This window comes from Lepidochelys kempii, chromosome 1 (genome assembly GCF_965140285.1).
Source record: "Lepidochelys kempii isolate rLepKem1 chromosome 1, rLepKem1.hap1, whole genome shotgun sequence".
Taxonomy (NCBI): domain Eukaryota; kingdom Metazoa; phylum Chordata; order Testudines; family Cheloniidae; genus Lepidochelys; species Lepidochelys kempii.
In genome coordinates this window covers 292,515,596-292,541,980 of record NC_136380.1, presented here as the reverse complement: position 1 = coordinate 292,541,980, position 26,385 = coordinate 292,515,596, and the positions used below count along the sequence as shown (strand labels likewise).

Below are 26,385 nucleotides of genomic sequence, written 5' to 3'. Positions count from 1 at the left end.
AGAGTTGAAAGGCCATGTCCCTTGATAACTCCACAACGTCCCAAATATTGAAGAGACACTGCTTTGCAGGAAATTCCGCAACCGGGACTTTGTGAAGTTTTCCAGAATCTCTTGTCTATCCTGTGAATTTCTCTGTAGGAAGGAGAGATCTAGGCTTGGGTAATTACATTGTACTTTCAGCTTAATTACCCTGCCTTGTTACTGTTTCACACATAATTAAGTAGTCAGCCATTACCCTATAAGTAAACAATACCTACATGATATTTCTGCAAGGTGGAATAAAGTATTGTCTTATGTACACTCGATTAGCTGGAGTGAAATTCCTAAGTGGATGCCCAACGTGAATCTGTGACATGCTGTCAGATGTTACTGGTAAGGATGAATGTTTGCTCTTCAGCACAATGAGTCACTTCAAATATTTGCACCACACTATAAGCACTGAAGCAAGATTCTGGGCCTGATTCTCCACTACCTTGCAACTTGTGTCATCAATTACCCCTGTGTCAAGTGGATAAAAAACTAGAAAATCAGAGTGGCAGCATTTTACACCCACTCGTCACAAGTGCGAATGACTGCACATGATGCAAGGCAGTTGAGAATCAGACCCTGTGTAGTTGTGATGAGCTTTGATTAGAGTTAAGTTCATGATGAAGGAACACACATTCAGCTTACAGAGAACAGTTCTACATTTCTGATTATACAAAATAAAAGCAAACTTATTCAAAATCCATATTGATTTATCTTGGGTTGTGTGAATTCAGTAACAGGGTATTATCACAAACAGGAAAATAATCCTTTTCTCTAAGATCCATTGTCAAGAGCCTGACCCTATAGACATGGAAGTCTCATTCAACAATGAATATTAGGGATTCGTACTCTGGGTTAGTGAATTTGCCACCATTGAAAGAATTAAATTGCATTTCAGTGCAATGACAGGGTTGACAGCTTATATATTTGTTCGATCTATTTCTAAGCTTTACAATTAACTTTTCCAAGACAAGTTAAACACGGGGCTAGGGCTCGTTGTGTAACTGGTTCACTTATTCTTTCAGCAAGCAATCATTCCCTGATACAATTTTTAAAATTTTAAGGATTGCAGCCTTACATATGTTATATGTATATAAACAATTGTATAGATCTGTTTTCTAGGTTATATTTTTCCCTCTTTTTTGTTTAATGTTGCTATGTGGTAAAATGTTTCCTTCAATGAAAATCCAAAAAAGTACATTTAAAAAGCCATGCTGTCCAACTTTGGTTGCTCTTGTTTATACCAAATGAAGCTTACTATGTCCTCTTTCTAATATGTATAGTGGTGTTCATTTAATTTATATTTATGCTTTGAATTTACTATAGTTAAAAGTTTTTTGCAGTGTGGTAGCTCAGTTGGTTCCATGATACTAGAGATACAAGGTGGGTGAAGTAATATGTTTGATTGGACCAACTTCTATTGGTGAAAGAGAAGCTTTCACAGCTCTGTGTATGGCTGTATGATCTTAAAGGGTGGAAAAACAGCCATACTTCATGTTGTTTCCTGGAAAGCCCAGAACAGATAATATAGCATATGTTGCGGGATTACGCCTTACAAGCATTGGCCCTCATTAGTCTCTAACATGACTCATTAGCACATCAAACCCTAGGAGTAGATTGGTCAGAGAAATGCTTCCCCTTCAAGAACATGACATCACTATATTACACCATCATGGTCAAGATAATCCCTGTTCTGAAGCCTATCACATAACTTGAACAAATCCAGTACTGCTGCCCCATCCTCATCTCACAAGTGGCCACCTGAGTCATGTCACATGAGACTATGTTTCCTAGTTTCCTTGTGGTATCACTACAGATAAAAACTGAGGATGTTGAGAGGGAAAGGGAAATTCTGAGGTGGTCCTGAGCTACCATAAAAACTCTTACATCATCCCTTTCCTTGCCCCAGAACAGGAGTCATGTGGAAGAAAGAGGATCTGGATTCTATATGTCAAAGATCCAAAGCTTTTGGAATGGCCGGGGGGGTCTTTTACACCAGGATCAGAATGTCTCAGCTAGTCAGCCCAAGACTGAGTGTAGCTTAAAACCACCTTTGCTTCCCATCTCCGAGCTGCCCCAAGGAGAGACAGTTATCATCTGGATCATAAAGTCTATTCTGGCCACCACCACCAATCCAACAAATGCACTCTGTTGTGTGGCTGAATTAGCCTACTTCACCAACACTGCAAGCTCACTGCAGAGGTCGCTACACCATCAGAGTATACAGAAATAAGGATAAAGGAGCTGGAATTCACTTAGAGCTTGGTGTCCAGGACCAAGACCCTGGCCCCACAAGTGACAGCAAACCGATAAGTGAGTCCATCCACAGAATCAGAAACCAGTCATTAAAAATTTATGGAGACACTAGTGATACAACCAGTGCTACTATGTGTCAGGCACTCATCGAGGCCAAGATATCAGCCACACCACTACATGTGGGCTATGTGCTGGAATATACGAACTTAAGTGAGGCCCTTTAACCATTTTATTTTCTGCCCAAGAGCTATTTAAATGGTAATGAATATAAGAAGTTGGAACCTCTTGGGCCACTTGGATGGCAAAAATGAGTTTCCTGGGATCGGGAATCAGCTGCGGCTTGTGCAGGGGTCAGAGATTGTTCTTGTTCGCTATGTCTTCAGTTAAGTTTGAATCCTATCTAACTGATAATGTCTGACATGATGCACACCGTTCAAGAGTAGATCCTATAGGTGTGGCCTCCACTGGTACAAGTTTGTAAGTAGATGAGTCACATTTGACACTTGTAGCCATATCAATTTTTAACCCCCCTATGGTGGGCTTGAAGACAAGCTCTGGCTAAATATGGGAGAATGCAAAGAACTGGGATTTGTATGTACTGTTGGGGTAAGGTCCAGGATTTTTTCTTATGTTTCTTTAGTGCATGTAGCACACTCTGCTGTAAAACAAATGATTAACAATAATGGAAAATGCAGTAAACAGTCTCATTGAAAAGGTACTTGACGAGCTGAAGTGGCAAGACATGCCTGTGAATGCTGGGAATCCACTGTTTCAACCCATTCCTCATAGCATTAATTGACTGGTATTTCTTTCCATTTAATGAAGTATACCCCAGAAGAGTCCTCCTGTACATTTGTAAAAACAGATCACATGTTTATGCTTATTTAGCTTTGTTTCAGTCTCACCCCAGTGATTTCTGACTGATCAGCTCCAAGGATCGTGTGGAGAGTAACAAGAAACCAAAACAGAGATTGTAACTCTGAATGTACCTCCAGTGCACCTTGCCCAGTCTTATATTATGATATAAAAATAATTCATAATAGAATTAAATAACCTTGTTTAGTTTTACTGACGGTTAATTAGTGCCAACTTAATGCTAATCTTCTCCCGTACGTTTAGGTAAAAACTTGTATTCATTAGACATTTTGTATTTCTCCATGAATAGTGACACAAAGACTCTGTAATACAGCCTCTTGAACATATATGCTTGAATCAAACCGATCAAGAGCAGGGCTGGGTGAATATAGCAAAGGAAGGATTCATGGGCATTTTTTTGTGAATGAAACCTACCAACTCACTTCAATAGTATTCGCAGCCACTTTCATTTGCTTACGCACAAAGGTTCAAGTAAGGGAGGTTTTTCCTGCAAGTATGTTCAGGGAAAGCAGAAGCTACATAATGAATCCTAGAGAGAGTAGATATTCACCAAAGTATTTCCATTGGAAGCTCTTTGAGCTTAACTTTAAGCAAGTAAATAGCTCCACTGAAGTCAGTGGGACCGCTCACATTCTGGACATCAAGCATATGCTTAAATGCTCTGCTGGAACAGGTCCAGGCACCTCAGCACTTTGAAAGATTGAGCCCTTAATGAGTTAGGTTGCCCAATCAGGAAACCAGCAATACAATGTAAATTTACCAGTCACCCAGCAGGAATCTTCACATCAACCAGTCTGAACAACCTATAGAATAAAAATTGTTCAACTCAAAAGATCTGAACAAATGTAAGTAATGAAAACATTCAGGAAAACTATAAATTATCATAAATTAGTTGCCAAATTATTCAATGAATTGTTCATCCAGCTTTAATCAAAGGCTAATCTGTTTTACCTCCAAAGACTAGGTCAGTGGAACAAAGCAAATTAACCTACAAGTTGTTATAATCATTAGTTCCCCTTATTAGCCCACATAACAATGCAATTTATGACTATTTTGTCTTTATATTAATGAATTTTCTCTAGGTCTAGTCTAAAACATGAAAATGTTCAGAGTAAAATACTTTCAGCTCTGTGTATCCTAAAGCAGAAAGGGTTTTTCTCTTGCAGTTAGTGTGAATAGTAATATGCTGTCTTATTAAGGCTGAATTTACTGCAATATATGCTTTTTCTTTTATCCTCTTTGCCCTATCAGTTATTCATTCAGATAATTTACATCACTTAAACAAGTATTCTCTCTGAAGATTTTTTCGTGAAGAAATTTGACATTTGTTTGTTTTTATGTCAGTTTCACTTTCAGGAAGATTTGGGGGCTGGTATTGAGACACATAAAAATTGATGCCTGTCAATCCATGTAATGCGTTTTCCAGAAATAATACTTTTTAAGCAATATAACTTGTTTAAAAATGCTTGAGAAGGCCCACTTCCCAGGAGAGCATATCACCAAAAGAATAGTAGAATCATTTTTTACTTTTTGACTACATTCATTAATTCTTCTGAAACCCAAATGCAGATCTAAATAGTAATAGTAGTCAGGTGATATCAACTAGATGGAGAATGACAGGTTTCAGAGTAACAGCTGTGTTAGTCTGTATTCGCAAAAAGAAAAGGAGTACTTGTGGCACCTTAGAGACTAACCAATTTATTTGAGCATAAGCTTTCGTGAGCTACAGCTCACTTCATCGGATACAGTATGCATCCGATGAAGTGTACAGCTCACTTCATCAGATACAGTATGCATCCGATGAAGTGAGCTGTAGCTCACAAAAGCTTATCCTCAAATAAATTGGTTAGTCTCTAAGGTGCCACAAGTACTCCTTTTCTTTTTAGATGGAGAATGGTGTTGTTAGTACCTAAGTACAAAACACTTCATTCAGAATTGAAAGTTCTACATTAGACTTCTAACTAGGGCTAAAACGTGTCCTGTCTTACACAAGTGAATAAAGTGGGCAAGGGGGTGCATGGAGCTTCCTCTCCCCTGTACAGCTGTCAGGAGCAGAAGGCCCCAGAGGACTCCAATGCTGATAGTGGCATGAGAAATTCTATAGTGAGTAGGCAGGAGTGGGGCAATGGCTCCAACCAGCTTCTACAATAGCCATTGGTGGGGACAGAGGAAGGCAGTACTGCACCTCATTAAAAGGTGTAGCAATTGCTGTGTGTGCTATGCACAGATACACTCTCCTGAAGACATTTTGCCTAAAGTGCAATGCCTCCAGGAGCAGCCCTGGTGCACAGCCTTTCACCACAAGCAGTGACTTAGATACAACTGAGCCCTCGGTATTATTGATTCTTGCTCCTTTTCCTTTTGTTCCTTTGGGATAGTGAATATTATGGGTGAGTTTTTGGTTTATTAAAACCTTGAAAGCTAAGGGTTAGCCGATTCAGATGAATGCACTGATTGTTGGAGCCTTGGGCACATGGAACCCCAGTAACGAGCGAGTGCTGCGATAATGTGGAATCGGTCAACACTACACTCAGCTGATGCGGCAACTCTTGGCGTCAGATTCCACCAGGTGGTCAAGGAACATCTACATAGAACACATCACCAGACATCGGCAATACCAGGAGGGATGAGCTGGAGTGCCAATGAGAAGCGCAGTCAGAAAAGTAACTGAAATACTTTCCTCATGGATTTTTTTTAAATGGACAACCTACCTACTTCTCAATTACTGGGGGACAATCTCCACTCATTGATATACTTTGCTTTCCACAACCAAATCTCTGTACAACTTTTCCTGAGTGATGTACCCAAGTATTCGGATTCTAATATCTAAACTGTATTGTTAAATCTATTCACCTAAATTTGGGCTATTGCTGATTATGTACTCTATGTATCATATGACTTTAAAAACAAACTTTTTATCTGTGGATAATCTAAGCACTATACCCAGATGTGCAGACACTCTTTTCTCAACCTATGTATTATATAATTTTTTTAACATTAGCTTTAATAAGATTTTTAAATCTGTATCTTGGTCTTCACACACATACACACACACACCTAAGATATGTAGGACTAGAAGACATCTCGTCCAGCCCCTCATGCTGAGGCAGGCCCAAGCATACCTATACCATCTCCAACAGGTGTTTCTCTATCCTGTTCTTAAAAAACTTCCAGTGACCAGGATTCCACAATCTCCCTTGGATCCATTCTAAACCCAAGCTCCTTTTTGGCAGTAATACCGCCTAGGCAGTTATTCCCCATTTTGTAGTTGTGCATTTCATTTTTCATTCCTAAGTCCTTTGCACTTGTCTTTACTGAATTTCATCTTGTTGATTTAAGTCCAATTCTCCAGTTTGCCAAGGTCTTTTTGAATTCTAATCCTATACTCTGAAGTGCTTGAAACCTCCCTGTCAGTTTGGTGTCATCTGAAAGTTTTCTAAGCATATCCTCCACTTCATTATTCAAAGTCATTGATGAAAATATTGACTAAGTACTGGACCCAGGATAGACTGCTTTGGGATTCCACTAGATACATCCTCCCAGTGTGACAAGGAACCATTTGTAACTACTTTTTCAGTATGGTCTTTCAATTAGCTATGCCAGGGACGGGCAAACTTTTTGGCCTGAAGGCCCACACGGGGTTTCAGAAATTGTATGGAGGGCCTGTTAGGGGAGGCGCTGCCTCCCCAAACAGCCAGGCGTGGCCCGGCCCCCGCCCCCTATCTGACCCCCCCGCTTCTCGCCCCCTGATGGCCCCCCCGGGACTCCTGCCCCATCCAAACCCCCCTTTTGCTTACGGCACCCCCCAGGACTCCTGCCTCATCCACCCCACCCCCTGCTTTCTGTCCCCTGACCCCCCCACCCCAACTGCCCCCCACCATCCCATCCAACCCCCCCTCTCCTTCCTGACTGCCCCCAAAACCCCTGCCCTCATTCAACCCCTGTTTCCCACCCTCTGACCGCCCCGACCCCTATCCACGCCCCTGACCTGCCCTGCCCTCTATCCAACCCCCCTTCCTGCCCCCTTACCGCACTGCCTGGAGCACCGGTGGTTGGCAGCATGGCTGCACCAGGACAGGCAGCCACGCCGCCCGGCTGGAGCCAGCCATGCACCACACAGCACAGAGCACCGGACTCTGCAGCTGCGCTGCCCCAGAAACTCGCAGCCCAGCCACCCAGAGCATTGTGCCAGCGGCACAGTGAGCTGAGGCTGCGGGGGAGGGGCTGGGGGCGAGCCTCCCGGTCCAGGAGCTCAGGGGCCAGGCAGAACGGTCCCGCAGGCCGGATGTGTCCCGCAGGCCATAGTTTGCCCACCTCTTGAGCTACGCACCTGCAGCATAGTAACTTCATCTAGGCCACGTTTCCCTACTTTCCTTATGAGAATGACATATAGGACTGTGTTAAAAGCTTTACTAAAAGAATCAAATCATGTCAAGATTACCAGTAGGCCAATATCCCTGTCAAAGAAGTAAATTAGAGTGCTCTGGCATTATTTGTTCTTGATATATCCATGTTGGCTATTACTTTTCACACTATGATCTTCTAGGTGCTCATAAATTGATTGTTTAATAATTTATTCCTATATCTTTCCAGAGTTTGAAGTTATACTGACAGGTCTAATTCCCTAGATCCGCCTTGTTCCACTTTTTAAAGGTAGGTAGCAGCTTTCTCCAGTCTTCTGGGGCCTCACCTGTCCTCCGGGAGTCCTCAAAGATGATTGCTAATGGCTTAGGATTGCTTTAGGGTGAATTTCATCCAGCCCTGCCAACTTGAATACAATTAATTTACATATATTGAAATAACAGGTGAAGGTATATTTATATTTGTTTGTGGTAGCTGGATTGTGGGGGTGGGTTGGCTGGTCGTTGCAGAATCTTTGTTATGTAAAACACAGTAAAGTTTTACAGACATGTACAAATCAAATATTTTCAAATCACTCACCCTCCCCAAACCAGAGATAAATTAAAACAGAGCTGCAGCTGAATGTGATGAGCACAATGTATATCATGTCTCTTTAAAATGAAGAACTGCACTCCACTATGCATAAATGCACATATAAAAGCTGATTTTCCTTCCTCTTTCGTGACACAACCTGAAGCTAAGATTAGTATCCTGTCCAAAGGGATCCCCATTTAAGGTCAAGCATCTACCCACATCATTTATCCATGCTTCAAGATAAGGCCATCTACCAAAGAGATCAGTTATGGATATGCTTTATAGCTAATATTGGATGCAGTGTGCTCTATTTTCTTAAATACGGAGACTCTGTGCAATCCCACCCTTTATTTTTTCCCCACTCCCTACGTTTGCTCATTGCCTCACAAGTGGTGATTGGCAATTTGTAGGATTGAGCCATAAATTAAAACAAACAGTTGTACATAATCTCTTCTAGTTATTTTTGTTTTATAGTCTAATCCTGCTGAGAACATTCTGCACTGTACTTATTGGGGGTTGTCAACACCATTTAGGATCAGGCCCTAAAGCTAAGTTCTTTTAGGGCAGTGTGTGTGTGTGTGTGTGTGTGTGCATGCATACACACACACCGCATGCACACACTCATGTGCTACCCCAACAAATTACATACACAAGTACACAATCCTCTCTATGAAGTGCCAGACACATTTATATCACTAAATAAAAATAAAAGGAATATTTAATGACAAAGCAAGAAGCAATTCCATTCAGGCTTTAAACTGATGCTATTTAATCTAAAGAAAAATGAGTTTTTGTTAAGATGACAATATTTTTGTTATTTTATACTACAAAAGATGGCTTATGTCAAAATAGAGGAATAGACAAATTTATCTTCATTAATTGAAAGCTTTTATAAAACACAACCTATTATGAAATTTACAGAATGTGATTTTTTATGAAAATACAAGAAATGTAAGTACAGTACTTGAAAAAAGTATAAATGCACTATACCGGTAGCACTCATTCATAATGCATCTCAATGCACGTTTGTTCTGTTTTTTTACATGTATTAAAAAGCAGTTTGGAATACTAGTGCAGGTGGCTTATTTTGGAAACTGACATTGCTGGCTGCTTTTCATGCCACTGGTGCATCACGGAATGGGACAAAAGGGTAAGTGGTGCTGGTCAGCCCATCACTGAGCAAGTACATTGATTTCTGGTCTGGGGCTCTTATTCCACCAAATTCATAGAATCATAGAATATCAGGGTTGGAAGGGACCTCAGGAGGTCATCTAGTCCAACCCCGTGCTCAAAGCAGGACCAATCCCCAACTAATTTACCAACTAAATTCATGGTGGGACCTCACTATTATACTTTTCCCCCCTGCTATTCAGGCTTCAGATTGTCTTGGTTAGAGACTGCAATGAAGAACTGTCTTCTACAGGTTACTAGATGCGAATAATATCAAGTAAATTCTCACCCAGCAAGTGCAGTCCAGGTGATGGAATAAGTTGCATTTCCTAGAGAAAAAAAAATTACAATAAACTCAGCTAGAAATTCTTACCCGTTAATTGGTTTTCTGTATTTCAAGACAGCCATTTGTCACTGATGGGTTCTTCTTCTGTTATCAGAACAGAAAGGCTGTAGCCATAGCAATGAGGTTTTATACTTCAGACAATAACACGTTTCTCAGTGGGTTGTTCATCATGCACTTTAAATGACAGCAGCTGAGGTTTCATGTGGATTCTAAAAGTTTGCAGTCATGTTTCCCTATATAAACTGCTTAAGTTCTCCACAGTACTGAAGTTGGTAACTTCTGTGACACAGCTTTAGGGGCCCTTCCTACACCTAGGCAGTCACTGACTTGCTCTGCTTTCTTACTTTGCTTCTTTGAGAAGCAAAAACCAGAGCCCACTCTGGGTGTCTTGTTTTTGTTCTCTGGCAGCAGTAAGTAGGGGGTCATTCTGTGCTCTAAGAGACAGCCCTTATTTGGTCCTTAATTTCCCATGACCCATAACCATTAAAGGAACTACTGAGAAGCATTTGATCATATAAAAATGTTTTAAAGCAATAAGCATGCAAAGAGTCAGACACCATGATACAAATATCTGCTTTCTGTAGCACAAATAAAATATTGTGAGGTGGTCAGCTGTGGTTTTTGTACATTGGCCCTTCATTTCCTAGAAATGCAAATGATCATGCTGCCTTGGAGCCTGACACTGACTCTGCACATCATCTTCACACCCAAACTGGATAACAATGGTCTCCGACTTGAGGAGCATGATAGAAGACACTCTCCACTTAGGGATATGGGCTACTACATTCCTCTAGCCTCCCTGGACAGCTTCCTCCCATTCCCAAAAGATTTTTTACAGTGATACAATAGCCTCTGCTCTTTGGCACCTTCAATTTCTCAGCTGGATAACTCTAATTTTCATGTACTATTCTCTTGAACTGTCTGTTGCGCAGTATGATCCACTGAGATTGGCACAGTTGCAGAGGCTCTGATATCTCCTGCAAGGTTGAGGGTTGAAACAATTCACCCTAAGCTCTCCAGTGAATGCCTGGAGGCCATCAAATGCTCCAGTGACACTACTGGGATGCCCAATATGAGGGAGAGCTAACAAGTGCCTCCTTTGAACTTCTGTTTGTCATCTTCTACAAAACAGTGCTAAAGCATCACTGGAAAAAGCTCAAATAAATCATGGGGACTTCTAAACTGGATTATATCAATTGACCACTGCAAACTCCTTGATGTTGCTTTCTGAGGTCAGCTTCCCTCAACCCTCATTGTATCAGAGAGAGACCACAAATACATATGCCACGTCCTGCAATGGCACCAATCCCACCTATATACTGAAGCCAACTTCCTCTCTCAGCACACAGTGTTGGCCAAAGGAATTTTCTCTGCCTGAAAGTAGATAAGCCCTTACTCAATAAACTCTACATGGAGGGTTAGCCAACAAGGCTGCCTTAAAATGACCCATTTACAAATCCCAGCTGCCCCACCCCGTTGGCTTTGTTACTGCAGCAACCCAACTCCACTAGCCTCTGCTAAACCAGCCCTGGCCCTTCTATCTTCTACACTGAAGTGTGTGCTAGAGAAAACATGGTCTCCTCTACCATCTGACAAATGAGTCCTTCCACATTTGTTTGTTTTAAGGTCAGTTTCACTTTTAGGAAGATTTGCGGGGCTGGTATCAAGACACGTAAAAATTGACATCTGTCAATCCATATAATGCCTTTTCCAGAAGAGATACTTCTTTAGCAATATAACTTGCTTTAAAAGGTTTGAGAATGCCCACTACCAATGAAAGTATATCACGAAAAGAGCAGTAGAACCAATGTACAACACTTGAGGCCCGATATAGAGGAAATCCATAGTGTGTTTATTTAGTTTTATACAACACATACATAAAAAGCACCTGTACATTACCCTAGTCACAAATTTAAAACAAATATTAATACAATAAAAAATACACCCAGAAAATCCCCTAAAATCAGGAAGGAAAGCAAAACCAAAAGCGACACCAATCACAAAATCCAACCCTGCTGGCCATTTGTTTTCACATACTTTATCACCAACACTACTTCTACAAAACTACAGCTTCTCCTTTTGTTATCTCACAAAGCCAAACATGGTCTTAAACTTACTTATTGTAGTGCCAGTCCACCGTGCTAATGGCAAAGATCTCAGTAGCTAAAGCTTGCAAGCATGATGGAGTATGTAACTCCCTGCAACCGCAGTAATCACTTAATGTCTTTAATTTTATCTCAACAAAACTAGCTATTGTAAATGAGGTTTCTGTGGGCTTTCATAAAAAATGAGGCAATTTTGCAACACGCAGCAAGAAAGAAAGATGCAAGAAAGATAATCAAGTGTGAGAACAGGCAATTAATTTCAAACAATCAATCATTACCATAGATTATTTCCTACAACTTATACTACAACTCTTTGGCTACTTAGGCTATAGAAAAATATATAGACATGTATATATAGCATAACTGCTGCTACATAAGGTGATTCAGAGATCAATTACATATATAACAAATAAATATGATCAATTATGCATTTTTCATGCATGTTCTCCTCTCCAGTCTGTAGCACAGACCAACCACGCCCCAATTTCAACTCTACCACAAATCAAGTTGACCCAAGCAGAACAGAAGGAGGGTAGGTTGTGAACACTCATGGGGACGACACATCTCAAAGAACTCCAGTAACTGTAAGGTAAGTAGCCTTCCTTTCCTCTTTGAGTGTTGATCTCTATGGGTATTCACTGAGGGTGACTCTGAAGCGGTGCTCAATGAGGAGAAGAGTGTGAGGAAGTATGGTGTGCCACAGAGTGGTGGCTCACTGAGCCAAAGGAGGCATTCATGGCCAAAGCTCAGATCAGAACATAATACCTGGTGAAAGTGTATATGGAGCCCCAAGCAGCTGCTCTGCAAATCACTGAGAGGGAAATTTCCTATACAGGAGCTACTGCAACTGCTTGAGCTCTGGTAGAATGGGCCTTGAGAGTTTGAGGAGGAGCGGCTTTCATAACATCACTGAGACAGATACAAGAAAATATCCACCTTTCCGTTCATTCTCTTGGCAATAGCAACAAACGACTTCGGAGACTTCCGAAAGGGTACTGTTCTATGCAGAAATAAGATGCCCCATACACATCTAGGGAAGGGAGTCTCCTCCCTGCTTTGGTGAGGTTTAGGATAAAAACACTGGCAGGTGTATGGATTGGTTAAGGTAAAACTCAGATGGCACCTGGGGTATAAGCTTAGGATGTAGGTGTATAGGAACCTTGCCCTTGGGAAAAACTGTGTAAGGCAGGTCTGCGGTAAGGGCTCTGAAGTCCCCCTATCCTTCTAACAGAAGTAATAGCAGTCAGAAAGGTGACTCAAAGACGTGCAGGAGAGAACAAGAGGCTAAAGGTTCAAAAGGTGGTTCCACAAGAGCAGAAAGGACGAGGCAGGGACAGGTTTCAAAACTGCAGGGAATGTCCTTATGATGATTTTCTGGAATTCTGTAGTAGCGGGATGAGTAAAAACAGATCAGCCTTCCACCAGGTGGGGGAGGGATGTGGAAAGCATAAATAGTTCCTAAATGTGTCACAGGGAGCTGACTGAAAGCTAGACATTGTTAGAGAGATAAGATACTCCAGTATGAGAGGAATACCTGATGCCACAGTAGGTAAAGTCACCAAAAGGCACCAAAAGGGACAATTGTTTCCATTTAGCAGAGTAGTATTACCACATAGTGGGTCTCCTGCTGTGCTGGAGGATGGCTTCAACTCCCTGAGGGAAGGCTCTCTCTATGCTCATTATCCATCCAAAAGCCATGCTTGCCTGACCTAGGGACTCTGGGTTGGAATGGTTAACCTTCTCGTGTTCTGAGACAGTAGGCCCCGGAATGGTTGCAGGTGGATGCATAGGCAAGAGGCTACTGTAGTGTAATGATGGTGAACCGGAACTGCAGGAAGGATTACTGTTGCTCCATCACGTTTGATCTTCCTGAGCATATGGGGAACCAAAGGGAGGGGAGGGAAGGCATACATCAGTGATTCTGAGCACTGTACCAGGAAGGAGTCCTCTCAGGAGCAGGCGAGGAACAGTAAGCCAGGCACTTTTTGTTGTGCTGAGTTGCAAAGAATTACCAATATGGGATACCCCATTGCTGGAAGATGTGCTGTGCTATTGACATATGGAGTTTGTACTCATGATCTGTGTGGAAATGCTTACTGAGGCTGTCTGACAATGAAGTCTTTACCAAAGGAATGTGTATGGCTAAGAGGGCAATCAGATGCCTGATGTACCAGTTTCAGAGGGGGACCATCTTTCTGTAGGGTGGGGTGGATCTCACTCCTCCATGCTTTAATATAGTAAATGGTGGTCATACTGTATAACATGACATGGACATGTGTGGTCTGAATGATAGGCAGAAATGTCTTGCATACTTTGAGAAACGCTCGAAGCTCACATAATTTACTAACCAGATCAGTTTCACACTGAAAGTTCTGCACTAGTAACAGTAGATAGTGTGCCCACACTTTGTATGCACAATGGGTAGCTATAAATGTATGTGAATTCCTCATGTAATGCTTCTCTGATTGTAAGCTTTTGTACTTAAAATGTACCATATAGTCTGTCTGGTAGAGGATTTTAATTTGTAATTGCCTATGCACGCAATGTACTAGCCTTTGAAATATTACAGAAACTAGCTTTTTATACAGTGCACTTATGCACAGGTCAGTATTAGTGTTAGAGATGACAATACAGAGCTTCATATTATGAATATGCAAAAGCTATAAGAGAAATATATGGCCTAACAAGAAATAGTGAAGACAAAGTCTATAAACAAATCCTTGCCTCTACACTGAAGAAGAGGGATGAAAAGCAGGTTACTGCTCTTACCAACAATGTCATTAACAATATGACAAACCCATTTGATCCTGAATAACATCCAGAGGTGCTTATCAACATATCTACCAGACTGCATGTAATGGCAGATGAACAGGAGTCTTTCCAGAAAATAGTAGAAGTTGGTGAAGAACAAATGGAGAGATTTGCGAGAGGTGGACTTGACTCTGATGGAACATGTAGCTTCTTCAGACCAATCAAGAAATCTGGTATCAAAACATTTGCTGACATGGCCAAGATGGCCAAATATAAGTCTGGCAAGAGAGGGACAAACACAGCTGCCGTCAGTCCAGAAATTGTTTTCCACAGAGCCTTGCCCTTAGCGTGGTGCAAAGATGATATTTTAATGGCAAGTGTTCTTAGTCACCCAATAGGACCACTGCCTTTGTCCCTCTTCCATGCTGATGGAACAATAAGAACAGGCAAAACTGAATTAAGGCATCAGCTGGAATCTCAGGCTGAAAGAATCTACAACCTAAGACGGGGTGGTCAACCTGTGGCTCCAGAGCTGCATGCAGCTCTTCATAAATTAATATGCGGCTCCTTGCATAGGCACTGACTCCAGGGCTGGAGCTATAGGTGCTAACTTTCCAATGTTCCAGGGAGTGGTCAGTGCTCAAACCCCTGCTCTTCCCCCACTCCACCCCTTCCCCCGAGCTTGCCATGCCCTCGCTTTCCCCACCAGGGCCTCCTGCGCACCGCATAACAGCTGATTGCAGTGGCCAGGAAGCGTGGGGAGGGAGTGGGAGGCACTGATTGGTGGGGCTGCCAGCAGGCAGGAGGTGCTGCAGGTTGGAGTGGGGGGAGCTTATGGGGGGCTACTCAGCACCTGGTGGGGTGGATGGGGTAGGGGCAGTCAGGGTACAGGAAGCAGGGGGGGTTGGATAGGGGGTGGGGTCCCGGGGGCGGTTAGGGCTGGGGGTCCCAGGAAGGGGCAGTCAGGGAACAAGGATCGGGGGAGGGGGGTTGGATGGGTCGGAAGTTCTGAGGGGGGCAGTCAGGGGGCGGGAAGTGGGAGGGGGCAGATTGGAGGCAGGGGCCAGATTGTTTGGGGAGGCACAGCCTTCCCTACCCAGCCCTCCATACAGTTTCGCAACCCCGATGTAGCCCTCGGGCCAAAAAGTTTGCCCACCCCTGTTCTAAAACATGGAACACATAGATAACATGCGGATTGAAACAGGCACCATTACCAGCACAACTGACAAGTGTTGCTTCAAAGCTATGCATGCAATTGTGATGCACTTACTCCTGACTTCTGAAATTTACTTCCAGTTGCATATGGATTAACAGGGATGACACAGATTCACATCATATTTGGTACTGGGGAAAAAAATCTGTGTTTAATGTTGTCCAAACAAAGGGAGCTGCTTTAGAAATCTTGCCAAATTGGGAGACAGCGACAGACAATTTGCAATTTCTGCAGCAAGAAAGTTGGTCATGAGCAAGACTGAAGCAAGAAAGAAAAGGAGATACATAGAGACCTGAATTGCTTGTATCTCAATCTAGCCATCAAAAAGGATAAGTCGCTGGCCAAACTCCTACCATGTGAAGGAAGTTTTTTGAAGAGCATGCCAAAAGAGCATCTTGGCATATAAAGATTTGGATGTCTTTACACGTAGGTACTGAAACACACAGATATTAGATCACCATTGCAACATGGATGGAAAAAAATGTTGATAATGAATTACTTCCTGTATTCTTCAAGGGCCCAATGGCATCTGAGCTTCTACAAAACATTATTTTTGCCTGTACCAATAGGGGTCATTGCACAATCAACTATGTCTGTAGTCAAAAAATCTTCCTTGCACAGAACTGTGTAGATGCCAATGCAATGAAGACTGTGATAACTCACACACTCTTGACAGAAATCATAATGAACAAGTTAATAACTATGTTGACTAGAAATGTCACCAGTTGTATGTATTTCAATACCTGTACAAATTTATTAATATTTTTATTGTACCCTTTAGATTGTTGTGATGCTTTGAGGTCATAATATTCCAATTTAATGTCTTCCAGTAATACACAGTCATTAAACAAATAAATGCAAATATTTCAAAGTGGTCATTTTAAAACATTGATGGTGTCATTGTTTATCCCTGTTTCTATGGTAGTGGCGCGACTTGATAGTTCCACATCATATTTCATCTTAAGGTAGACATCATAAGCTTTCAAGTGATGTATGAAGTGCATGTCTTTAGAACATTAAGCTGACCAAACCGGTTGTATCTGACACTCACCTATTTTTTGAGAATTTATGTGTGGAGTTGCCACTATTCTTGTGGAGAGTTTGCTTTGTCTGTCTCATGTCTTTGCTTCACTGAGTCCTTGTGTTTGGAGGAGGCCTCCAAACCACCAGTACCAGAAACTGGCAGTGCATTGCTCAGTGGTTCCAGAACAGGAGGGCCCCAGATCCCAACAGGTCCTCACGGAAAGCTCCATACAGTGATTCCAGAGCCTGAAATCACTTGCTTAGTATGTGGAGGGAATGCATGGCTGATGTTGACTTCGAAGGGATACAAATTTCCCTAAAGCAGTACAGACAAAGTTCATAAGGGTGGTTCACTGGCAAAACACAGGTGCAGGTCAGACAGTTTTCTCAATGCCCTAAAGGAAAGGGGGAATAAGTGGGAGAAGACCCCCTAAAGCTAATCTAACTAAGAATACTCTTTACAATATTTACAGATTCAACCAAGTCAAACACCAAAGAGAAGAAATGGATACAGGACGTTCCATCCCAGATTACAAGTGGTAGCAAAGTAACTACAGGGTGGACAGTCCACATCACCCTTCATGCCCTTGAATGGAGGCACGAGTGCAAACCAACAGACACTGCTATTGAAGAATTTCCAGTCCCACATGCACAGAGCACTTGCATATCCTACAGTGAATAACTATAGAGAGCAATACTCAGAGAAGAACTTTGAATGCATCCAATGAAGTGAGCTGTAGCTCACAAAAGCTTATGCTCAAATAAATTTGTGAGTCTCTAAGGTGCCACAAGTACTCCTTTTCTTTTTGCTGATACAGACTAACACGGCTGCTACTCTGAAACCTGTCATTTGAGATCTGTGAATTCTATATGCTCTTGTGGAACTGCACATTAACTAATTCAGAATTTTGTTAAGTGACTGATATGAACATCTCATGTCTTTTAGTGTTGATGTCCATCCAAATGCTTTACAATCACGCAAAAAAAAATGACTGCAGATGTTTTAAAAAAAACTGATTCTATCATTTTCACTGCCAATATTTTTCAGGCCTCTTATTGTATGAGATGGAAGACATCAATATGTGAGATACAATTAAAGTATGTCACAAAATTTGATTAACTACATTGGGTAAATTCTGGTAATTTTCACATTATGGTCCCGATCATCAGCTAGTGTGAATCAACATAGTTCCATCAGGTGATTTACAGCAGCTGAGGATCTGGCCCTATATTCTCGCTTACATGCTCAAACAATAATTGTCAAGAACTGAAAGAAACTGGGGAAGGTTTTTTTTAAAAAATCACCTATAAAAATTAATATCAAAGCATTAGCATGTGCTTAATTTTAATCAGGAGCCAGAACACTAACATGAGCAGACCAATCAGGCAGGAATCCCACACTATACTGTAGAACCTCAGAGTTACAAACTGACCAGTCAACCACACACCTCACTTGGAACTGAAAGTACTTAATCAGGCAGCAGCAGAGACCAAAAAAAACCAAGTACAGTACTGCGTTAAAAAATAATAACAGGAACAAAGGGAAAATAAATAAAGGGAAATTTTCTTCTTCATAGTAAAGTTTCGGAGCTGTATTAATTCAATGTTCTGTTGTAAACTTTTGAAAGAACTGCCATAATGTTTTGTTCAGAGTTACGAACAACCTCCATTCCCAAGGTGTTCATAACTGAGGTTCTATTGTATCATATTCTCATGCATGCATGCTAAGGCTACCTAATGAAGGCTGCCTCATAGCTGCTGAATACTGGAAGTACTCCGTCAGCACTAAAACCTGTGAAGTTCCTTTACATGGAAGAAAAGACAGACTGCAACAAAAGATCAGTTAAGCTTAGCCGGTATTTTGGGGGGTCACATATTAAGCCACATTTCATCTGGCATAAATTGGCATAGCTCCACTGAACATATTTTGAACATTTTTTTCTAGATATATAGCCATTATTATATTAATCCAGTGGCTTTCAACCTTTTTTCATTTGTGGACCTCTAAAAAAATTTCAGACGGTGGGGCGGATTTCCTTTGGAAATCTTAGACATAGTCTGTGGATCCCCAGGGATCCGCAAAACAGCTTGAAAACCACTGTACTGATTCCACTGAGTAACATGTTCATAGGAAAAGGTCTGATTCACACGCCCAAGTACCAAGATCAGAAAAGCGTTCATATATATCATTTAATATTCACAAACTGTCCCACCTCACCTCTAACTCAGGGTCCCTGGCATCTACGGTAACGGCTTTTTCTTGTGGGTGGATGGGTATATCAAAATACTCTCCATGTTCTATGTTTATAAACAACTCAGAATCACTTTAATTTCAGTCAGTTCATATTAGTTTCTAAACCCCAGAAATGCAGACAAGTTTTATATAAGGAAGAAATCTGTTTACATAATACTGTGGCTATAGTACCTCACTCCTTTAATGAATACCTTGTTCTTTAGTATACTTTACAGCATATAACAGTAAAGAAGTCTCTCAAACGGATCACTACAGATTTCACCATACCAGTAACCAATACATAGTGTATTGTTGTGAGTATTTTCCTCTGCAAAACATTGCTCAAATAGTCTAATAAACCTCACTAGGAGCCAAAACCTCTCATCCTTATTCACTTTGAAACTGATCCAAACCTCATTGTTAAAATGCCCATTGACTTCAGTGCGCTTCGTATCAGGCCCTTTTTACTCAATCTTTTTCAGCGAAAACTCCCCAGGGACGACTGCAGAGTTTGTCCAATTAAGGTTTGAGCAAAAGCTAAGTAATAACCTCAGATTTTGCCTTAGAAAAATATTTTTTAAAGTTCCTGTTCAACAAATACTGCAAGCCTGAAAATAATCCCTTAAATCTACACTCTAAAGAGAAGATTGTAGTTCCGCTGCAGAATTGACTTGTAAGTACACTCATGCTGCAGACAAACACTGCAGTGAAATTTGCCCAGTTAACAAAAGAGCTGCATACCCTTGACACGCACTTTTTTATTACAATGTCAGGAAATTAATTTCTTGCCCAAGAGACATTCATGGCCCAACAGTGAACGTTATGCATGTTTAGAAGGGAAAGGTTTAGATTATCTAAAGACTCTATCAGGTGAATGAAGTCTATTACTGAATGTTTGCATTTTATCATCAGAAAAATATCAACTGCCTCAAACAGCAATGAAAATGATAGAACAGTAAATTAAACAGGATTATAATTTGAGAAAATATGGGATTAAGTCGAATTTAATCAAGTTTATATAGTTGAAGTGTTTTCAGGACATGCGGTGAAAATCAGCACCCGTCCACCCACACATCTCTTTAATATGCAATATATTCAAAGCTCTGCTTTCTAGGGGGAACAAGAGAAAACGGCTTCCTTGTTAAAATGTTTTTTTAAAAATAAATTAGCTTAATAAATACAGGGGGAGATGGAAAGGAAAGGGAGTTCTCATTGTTGAATGTCTACCATTCAAGGTCTAAAGTACATCAACACTAAAGTTAACAGAGTGAAAGTCAGGTTTCTAATTTCCAGGGCAAGTACTGTAACTTGACATTTATCTACAGAAACCTCATCCCTAGACCAAGAAGAGCTTGTAGTCTGTTAAACTTTACAGTTTAAAAAAAAAAAGCTATGAGATTCAGTTTTATCCTAGTGCTAATAATACCATGTCATATCACACCAATTTTTAAACAGATTTCTACAAAGAAATCAATGGGGAGTTCTACTTAATAATCTATATGGTCCAGCAAATTAAAGTATTATACAGGTTCACTTAGAATGTGCAATAAACAGTTACTGTTATCAGTTATGATAATTAGATTCCCACAAAATATGTTCAAACCGGGTTTTGTACAAAGCCTAATTTGATATATTTATTATTTGTTTTGAATCCCTTCCACAATGCAATAGGTACTTTCTAAACATAACAGCATCACTGCTGTAGGTTTTCACCATTAATATTACAATACTGTCTGATACTACGGGAATAATTTTTGCAAGAAGGAAATAAATAACTAAATACATTCATAATCCCCCTTTCAACCCTGGCTTAGTACCTGTATGATGTGTAAACATAAGAGGGGTTCCTCAGAGTCTCTGGACAGTTCCAAAGACTCTATTGCTATTTGAACTTAAACTCACACAAGCTAACAAATTAAAAACAATTACTATAAACTTAATGAAAGCATTTGTTTAGAGAGAAATATACAATCAGTAAAAACATTAAATGATTACAATGATGAGGTATTAGGTTATACATAGGTCACATGACCATGTACTCCCCCAGTGTTCCTAAACATAAGTGTCTCCCCCATTAGTTCTCTGTCCCCCTTGTCTCAGATACCCAGGTGGTCTACATGGAGACATGCGGCAGGCCTGTAAGGAGATGCTATTCGAAACTCACTTTACTGGGAATTGGCAGTGCAAGTCTTGATGATCCAGGTATGATGAAAGGTGTTTCACAGATGCAATCGGCCTTAATTGTGCAAAATTAAACCCTATCTACCTATTCACTCAGGTTCCTTTTCTGTCTGAGTGGTCAGGAGACTGATGCAGGCAAGCAGGTCCTCTCTGGGGATCGCTGGAGAGGAACTAACTGTTGCCTCCCTTCTATTCTGGAATGGTACTGACAGCCTTTAAAGCTTGGAACCCACAGATTCACCTATAAGCAGGTCGGGTCTCTGGATACAAAATCCCATATCTGGCATAAAGATGCCAACTTTCTGATTGCAGAAAATCGAACAACCTTGCCCCGCCCCCGTCCCACCCCTATGCCCCACCACTGCCCCCGCTCACTTCATCCTCCCTCCCTCAGTCATTCACTCTCCCCCACCCTCACTCATTTTCACTGGGCTGGGGCAGGGGGTTGCGATGTGGGAGGGGGTGAGGGTTCAGGCTGGGGGTGCAGCACCAGGGATTAGGGCTTTGGGGTGCAGGAGAGAGGGTTGGCATTAGGGCTTTGGGGTGCAGGCTGGGGCAGGGGGTTGGCATGAGAGAGGGGGTGATGTGTCCATCTGCAGGTGTGGGCTCTGGGATGGGGCCAGAAATGAGGGGTTCAGAGTGTGGGAGGAGGTTCCAGGCTGAGGCAGAGGGTTCGGCTGCAAGGGGGTGAGGGCTCTGGCTGGGGGTGCAGGCTCTGGTATGGGGCTGAGGATGAGGGGTTTGGGGTGCAGGAGGGGGCTCAGGGCTGGGGGTTGAGGTATGGGAAGGGATGAGGAGTGCAGGCTCCAGGTGGCACTTACCTCAGACAGCTCCTGGAAGCAGTGGCATGTCCTACCTCCAGCTCCTACGCAGAGGCATGGCCAGGTGGCTCGGCACACTGACCCATCTGCAGGCACTGCCCCATCTGCAGGCACTGCCCCTGCAGCTCCCATTGGCTGTGGTTCCCAGCCAGTGGGAGCTGTGGTGGCGGCGCTTGGGGCAGGGTCAGTGCGTGGACCCCCTGGCTGCCCCCACGCCTAGGAGCCATGGAGAGGGGACGTGCACCTGCTTCCAGGAGCCACAGGAAGCTTGCATTAGCCCCACTGTGCCACCAACCAGACTTTTAACAGCCTGGTCAGCAGAGCTGACCAGAGCTGCCAGGGTCCCTTTTCAACCAGGCATTTCAGTCGAAAATCGGACACCTGACAACCCTAATCTGGCATAGGCTTCCTGCAGGGCAAACAGGCTGCAGGCAGTGGCAGGAGAGATGGGCTGTCTCTTCTTGTTGCTGGCATGCTGATGGCAGAAAGAGTGGATTGTTCCTTCCTGAGACTTTTCTGCAGGCTGAGGTTATGGACAGGTGAGCTGCTGGGCCTGGAAGTGCTACACTGGCAAGCTCAGGAGACCACCTCTCCCCTCTGCTCCCTGGCCGATCTGTGCCATGTGAAGGAAGGCCTGCTTTCCCTGGCATCTGGGCTTGGCACAGGGTCAGAGAATGCTTGCAGTCTGCCTGGCTGTCTTCTGCCCAATAATTGGCTACTGTTCTCTCCTCCCATTGGTTGAAGGAGGAGGGTTGCTAGGGTGACTGCGTGAGGGGGTCACATCCCCAGCCCCTTCCCTCCTACTGCTGGGGAAGTAAACAGTGCAGCTCTGTTGTGGCTCCCATGGGGGCCCAAAAGGGGTGTCTTCTCTTGCGGTACAGCCCCCTTGCTAATGGGGGTTGTGCGATGAGATTATATATATGCAGCAAATACATAATGAGCATTACCTGGATGGCTAACACTTCAAAATTATGTTCATTTCAACCTGGGGTATTTTTGAAGCATGAAATTAAGTGCCTTGCTCATATTCCTTGCAGGAAAGTTGTTTGTGAGAAACTAGATGGCTCTGTGGGTTAAAGGCATGAACCTGTCACTATTGGGACCTGGGCTCCAATCATAACTGAAAATGAGCTTTAGTGTTCTCATCTGATTAATCCAAAGGAAGTTTCTGAGCTTCAGAAAAAAACCTATCAATTTGTAGCAATGGAGAAGACTGTTCAATAGGGACTCAGTACTGGACAAAATAGAGTAATTCCAGGCCAACATTGTCATAGTTGTGTGTGAAACTGTGAATTTAATGTGCAATTCTCGATTATTTGCCAAAAGCAATTTTTGAATTACATAACCAATGAACAACAGTATGAATTTAACATTAATTATACACCAAAAGTTACTATTTGAAATTCATACTCTTGGTTGGTTAAATGTGTCATTCAAGCAGAGAACAAACAATAACGTGCAAGTTATTTAATTAACCAACACAAATGCAAAGTGTTTATATAAATTTTCAAATATCCACAATGAATGCTTCACGAATGATGTGCAGACCAAGAATTATTCTCTTAAGAAATGTGAAATTCATTATTCAAAATTTATGCAATTTGTTCATAGACAATCTACTAACTGAAAATTAGGTGAAACTCATTTATCTTCAATGATCAGTTGAGCCACTTTGAAAAACTGCTTTCAGCATTAAAGAATGGAACTCAATTCTTATTCTCTTCCCATTCTGACATAGGACATTTTCAATAATCATGAGGCTGACCATACATTTTTTTCTTTTTTAAAATCTTCTTCCAAAAGAGCTCAATTCACAAACCTCTTTGAGTCTGTCATGCAGCTCTGACAAAGCTTCCTGTGTTGGATACTCACCAAGCTGCTGATTTTTTAATATTTAAATTTTAATGATTTTTCCTACCCAAAATAAGGGGAGAACAAAAAAAAAGAAATAAAGGAATAGGAAGGGGGGAAAGGGGCAGGCAAGGGAAAGGAGAATGAATTCTCAGTTTCCATTTACTAGGAAATAATCAAAGGTTTTTTAAAAGTTAGTCCAAATCTTTTCAGATTTGTCTGAGGTCCCTCATTGCCGAAACATTGCCCACTCTGTAGTTGCCAGGTCAGCCAAGTCACTGTGCCAAGGTTCTATCCCTGGAAGCAGTCTGCTCTTCCATCTAAGCAATATGAGTCATTTGGCTACAAACACTGCTGTAGAGAACCAAGCTTTCCAAGAGTTAGAGAGTGTCCAAATTGATGAGATAGATTCCAAAACAGTTCTGTGAAGGAGATCTCCATCATCATATTAATTCTCCTACATACTTCTAGCCAAAAGGAATATATCCTAGGACAGTCCCAAACCATGTGAGCCAGCAAAGCTCTGGGACACCCACATCTCCATCAGCAGTCTGTTTTCGAAAGGCTCCATGCACTGCAACCTATGAAGGGACCAGTAATAGAATTATTAATAAATAAATAAATTTTTATTTATAAAAATAAATAAAATAAATATTTTATACTAATAAAATATAAATAAAATAATAAAATATAATTTTCTGTTTGATCAGCTTTAATCATAGATCAATTGTTAATGTTTTGCAAGGCACTTCCCCATTGGCTATGGTTCAAGGATATACACAAGTCTTTGTTACAGGCCTGGTGCAGGCTAAAGGCTGCTGTGTTTGTCTCACCACACTAAGCCCATGAGCCATTCTCTGGGTCTGAGTGGGCTGCAGCATTCTCTACCCTTGGCTTCTTTGGCACAATCTTTTTGTCTGTTACCCCTTTGCTGAAATGGAGCAAAGTGCAGTTTGCCTTAGGCCCATAGGCCCAGCACTGGCCACTCAGTAACTTAAGCACATCCTTTCCCAGACCTCCAACCTTGTGGGCACTCTGGGTTTACAGTTCACCTCTTCAGGGTTAAGTGTCTTCGTGAAAGCAAACAGACACATTGGTTTTGTAAGCGTTCCCCCAGAACAGCTAGCACAAGAAAATACAGATTAAGACACAATAATAACACACCTTTACAACATTTCCCTGCCTCTGTTTCCTCACCAATTGTGAGTGTTCTCTGGTAACACTTAGGACGCTTAGGTAAGAGTCTTCTGAGCCCAGAATCCCCCTTCTTGCACATGGCTTCTCCTCCAAATTATGGAGTCTCCCTCTCTCCTGTGTAGGGAGTTTCCTTCTTCCTCAGACTGTCCCACAGTTAAACAGGATCTCCCACCTTGCTGCAAAACCATGCCCTTCTCTTCCTCTCTCCTGACTATGCTTCCTATGCATCTGAAAGTCTCCTTCTCAACTTCTCAGCCTTTGTGTTTTTAGAGGGCTGCACCAACACTTAGTTTTCTTTATTCCCCTCTTGAGAAAATTTCACTTCCAGTCCCATGCAGACAAACTTGTTCCCATTGGTTTCCCTAGGCTTCAACCATCTCATTGCTCCAAAGCACTCTCACTTGAATGGGAGTCATCAAGTTTTAATGACCCTCTGTTGTTCCTCCTCATGGGTGACAAGGCCCTGGTAGTAGATGGTGGATTCCACATACACTGAAGCATTCGGTGATACGGCAGTTGTATAACATAATCCAGAATTCATAAGCTGTACACTGACAGATTCCTCAAATCATTACAAGGGACAACACACATTTGAATTCTATTTCTAAGGTCAGACAGATTTCAGCTGCTGAACTCAGTACAAATAAGACTAGGTTTTACCCTTTTTCTCCCGCCATTTCTCTCATATTTTAAGTTAAGTAGTCAAATACCTTCCTGAAGACAGTCAAGATCTTTATACCTCAATACTGGTGATTTTTTCTAGTAGATCCACCTTCAGTGCAAATGATGGGTAAAATCTGAAAAGCATCTATGTGATTTAGGAGCCAAAATTCAATTTTCAAAAGAGACTTAGGGCTAGATTTTTAAAGGTATTTGGGGACCTAACTATGCAGACAGCATACTGGCATTTTCAAAAGGGGAAGTTAGGTTTTTGACATTTTTTCCATAAAACCCCTGCTTCATTCAGTGCACAGACTGGATCTGATCTGGGGATGAATAAGGGCAGAACAGCTAGCTGGAGTTCCATTCGCTTATTTACAAAACATTACACACTAGTTCAGGCCCCTGCTGCAGATGCAGTGGTGGGAACTGCAGTGCTTCAAGCATCTTTGCTGTCAGCATCCTCCCACCCCCTTCCAATCTGAATATTGCTTTTGTTGTTTTTGAACAGGGCACCAAGTTTGCCTTACCAGGAGGAGATATGAAGCATTATGATGTTTCTGCTGTGAACATGCAATTTGTATGAGCAAAAAACTTACAAGAACATTTGTAATAATAAGGTTTTGACAGTAAAATGGTAATTATCGCATGCTAACAATGCCTCCCATCCAAGTCAGAGAATTCTCAATTTATTCAGATTACCTCTTTGTGGTACCTCTTCTAGTCAAAGACATTATAAA

The 26,385-nt window shown here is 41.9% G+C and overlaps 1 protein-coding gene across 11 annotated transcripts in view; it reads right to left on the bottom strand.

Annotated features, from left to right (window-relative positions):
* TAFA2 (TAFA chemokine like family member 2) overlaps positions 1-26,385 on the bottom strand; it is a 289,370-nt gene that overhangs the window by 128,277 nt on the left and 134,708 nt on the right. For 6 of the 11 annotated variants that reach the window (XR_012156776.2, XR_012156777.2, XR_012156778.2 and 3 more), the window contains exon 1: positions 9,638-9,696. The exons of the other annotated variants lie outside the window; for them this stretch is intronic. Coding sequence is in view for 3 of the 6 variants with exons in the window: in XM_073327954.2 (XP_073184055.1) it covers positions 9,638-9,672 (35 nt within the window). In the remaining 3 variants the exon portion in view is untranslated. Of the gene's footprint in view, positions 1-9,637; positions 9,697-26,385 lie in introns of those variants that run through there. 11 annotated transcript variants of the gene reach the window in all.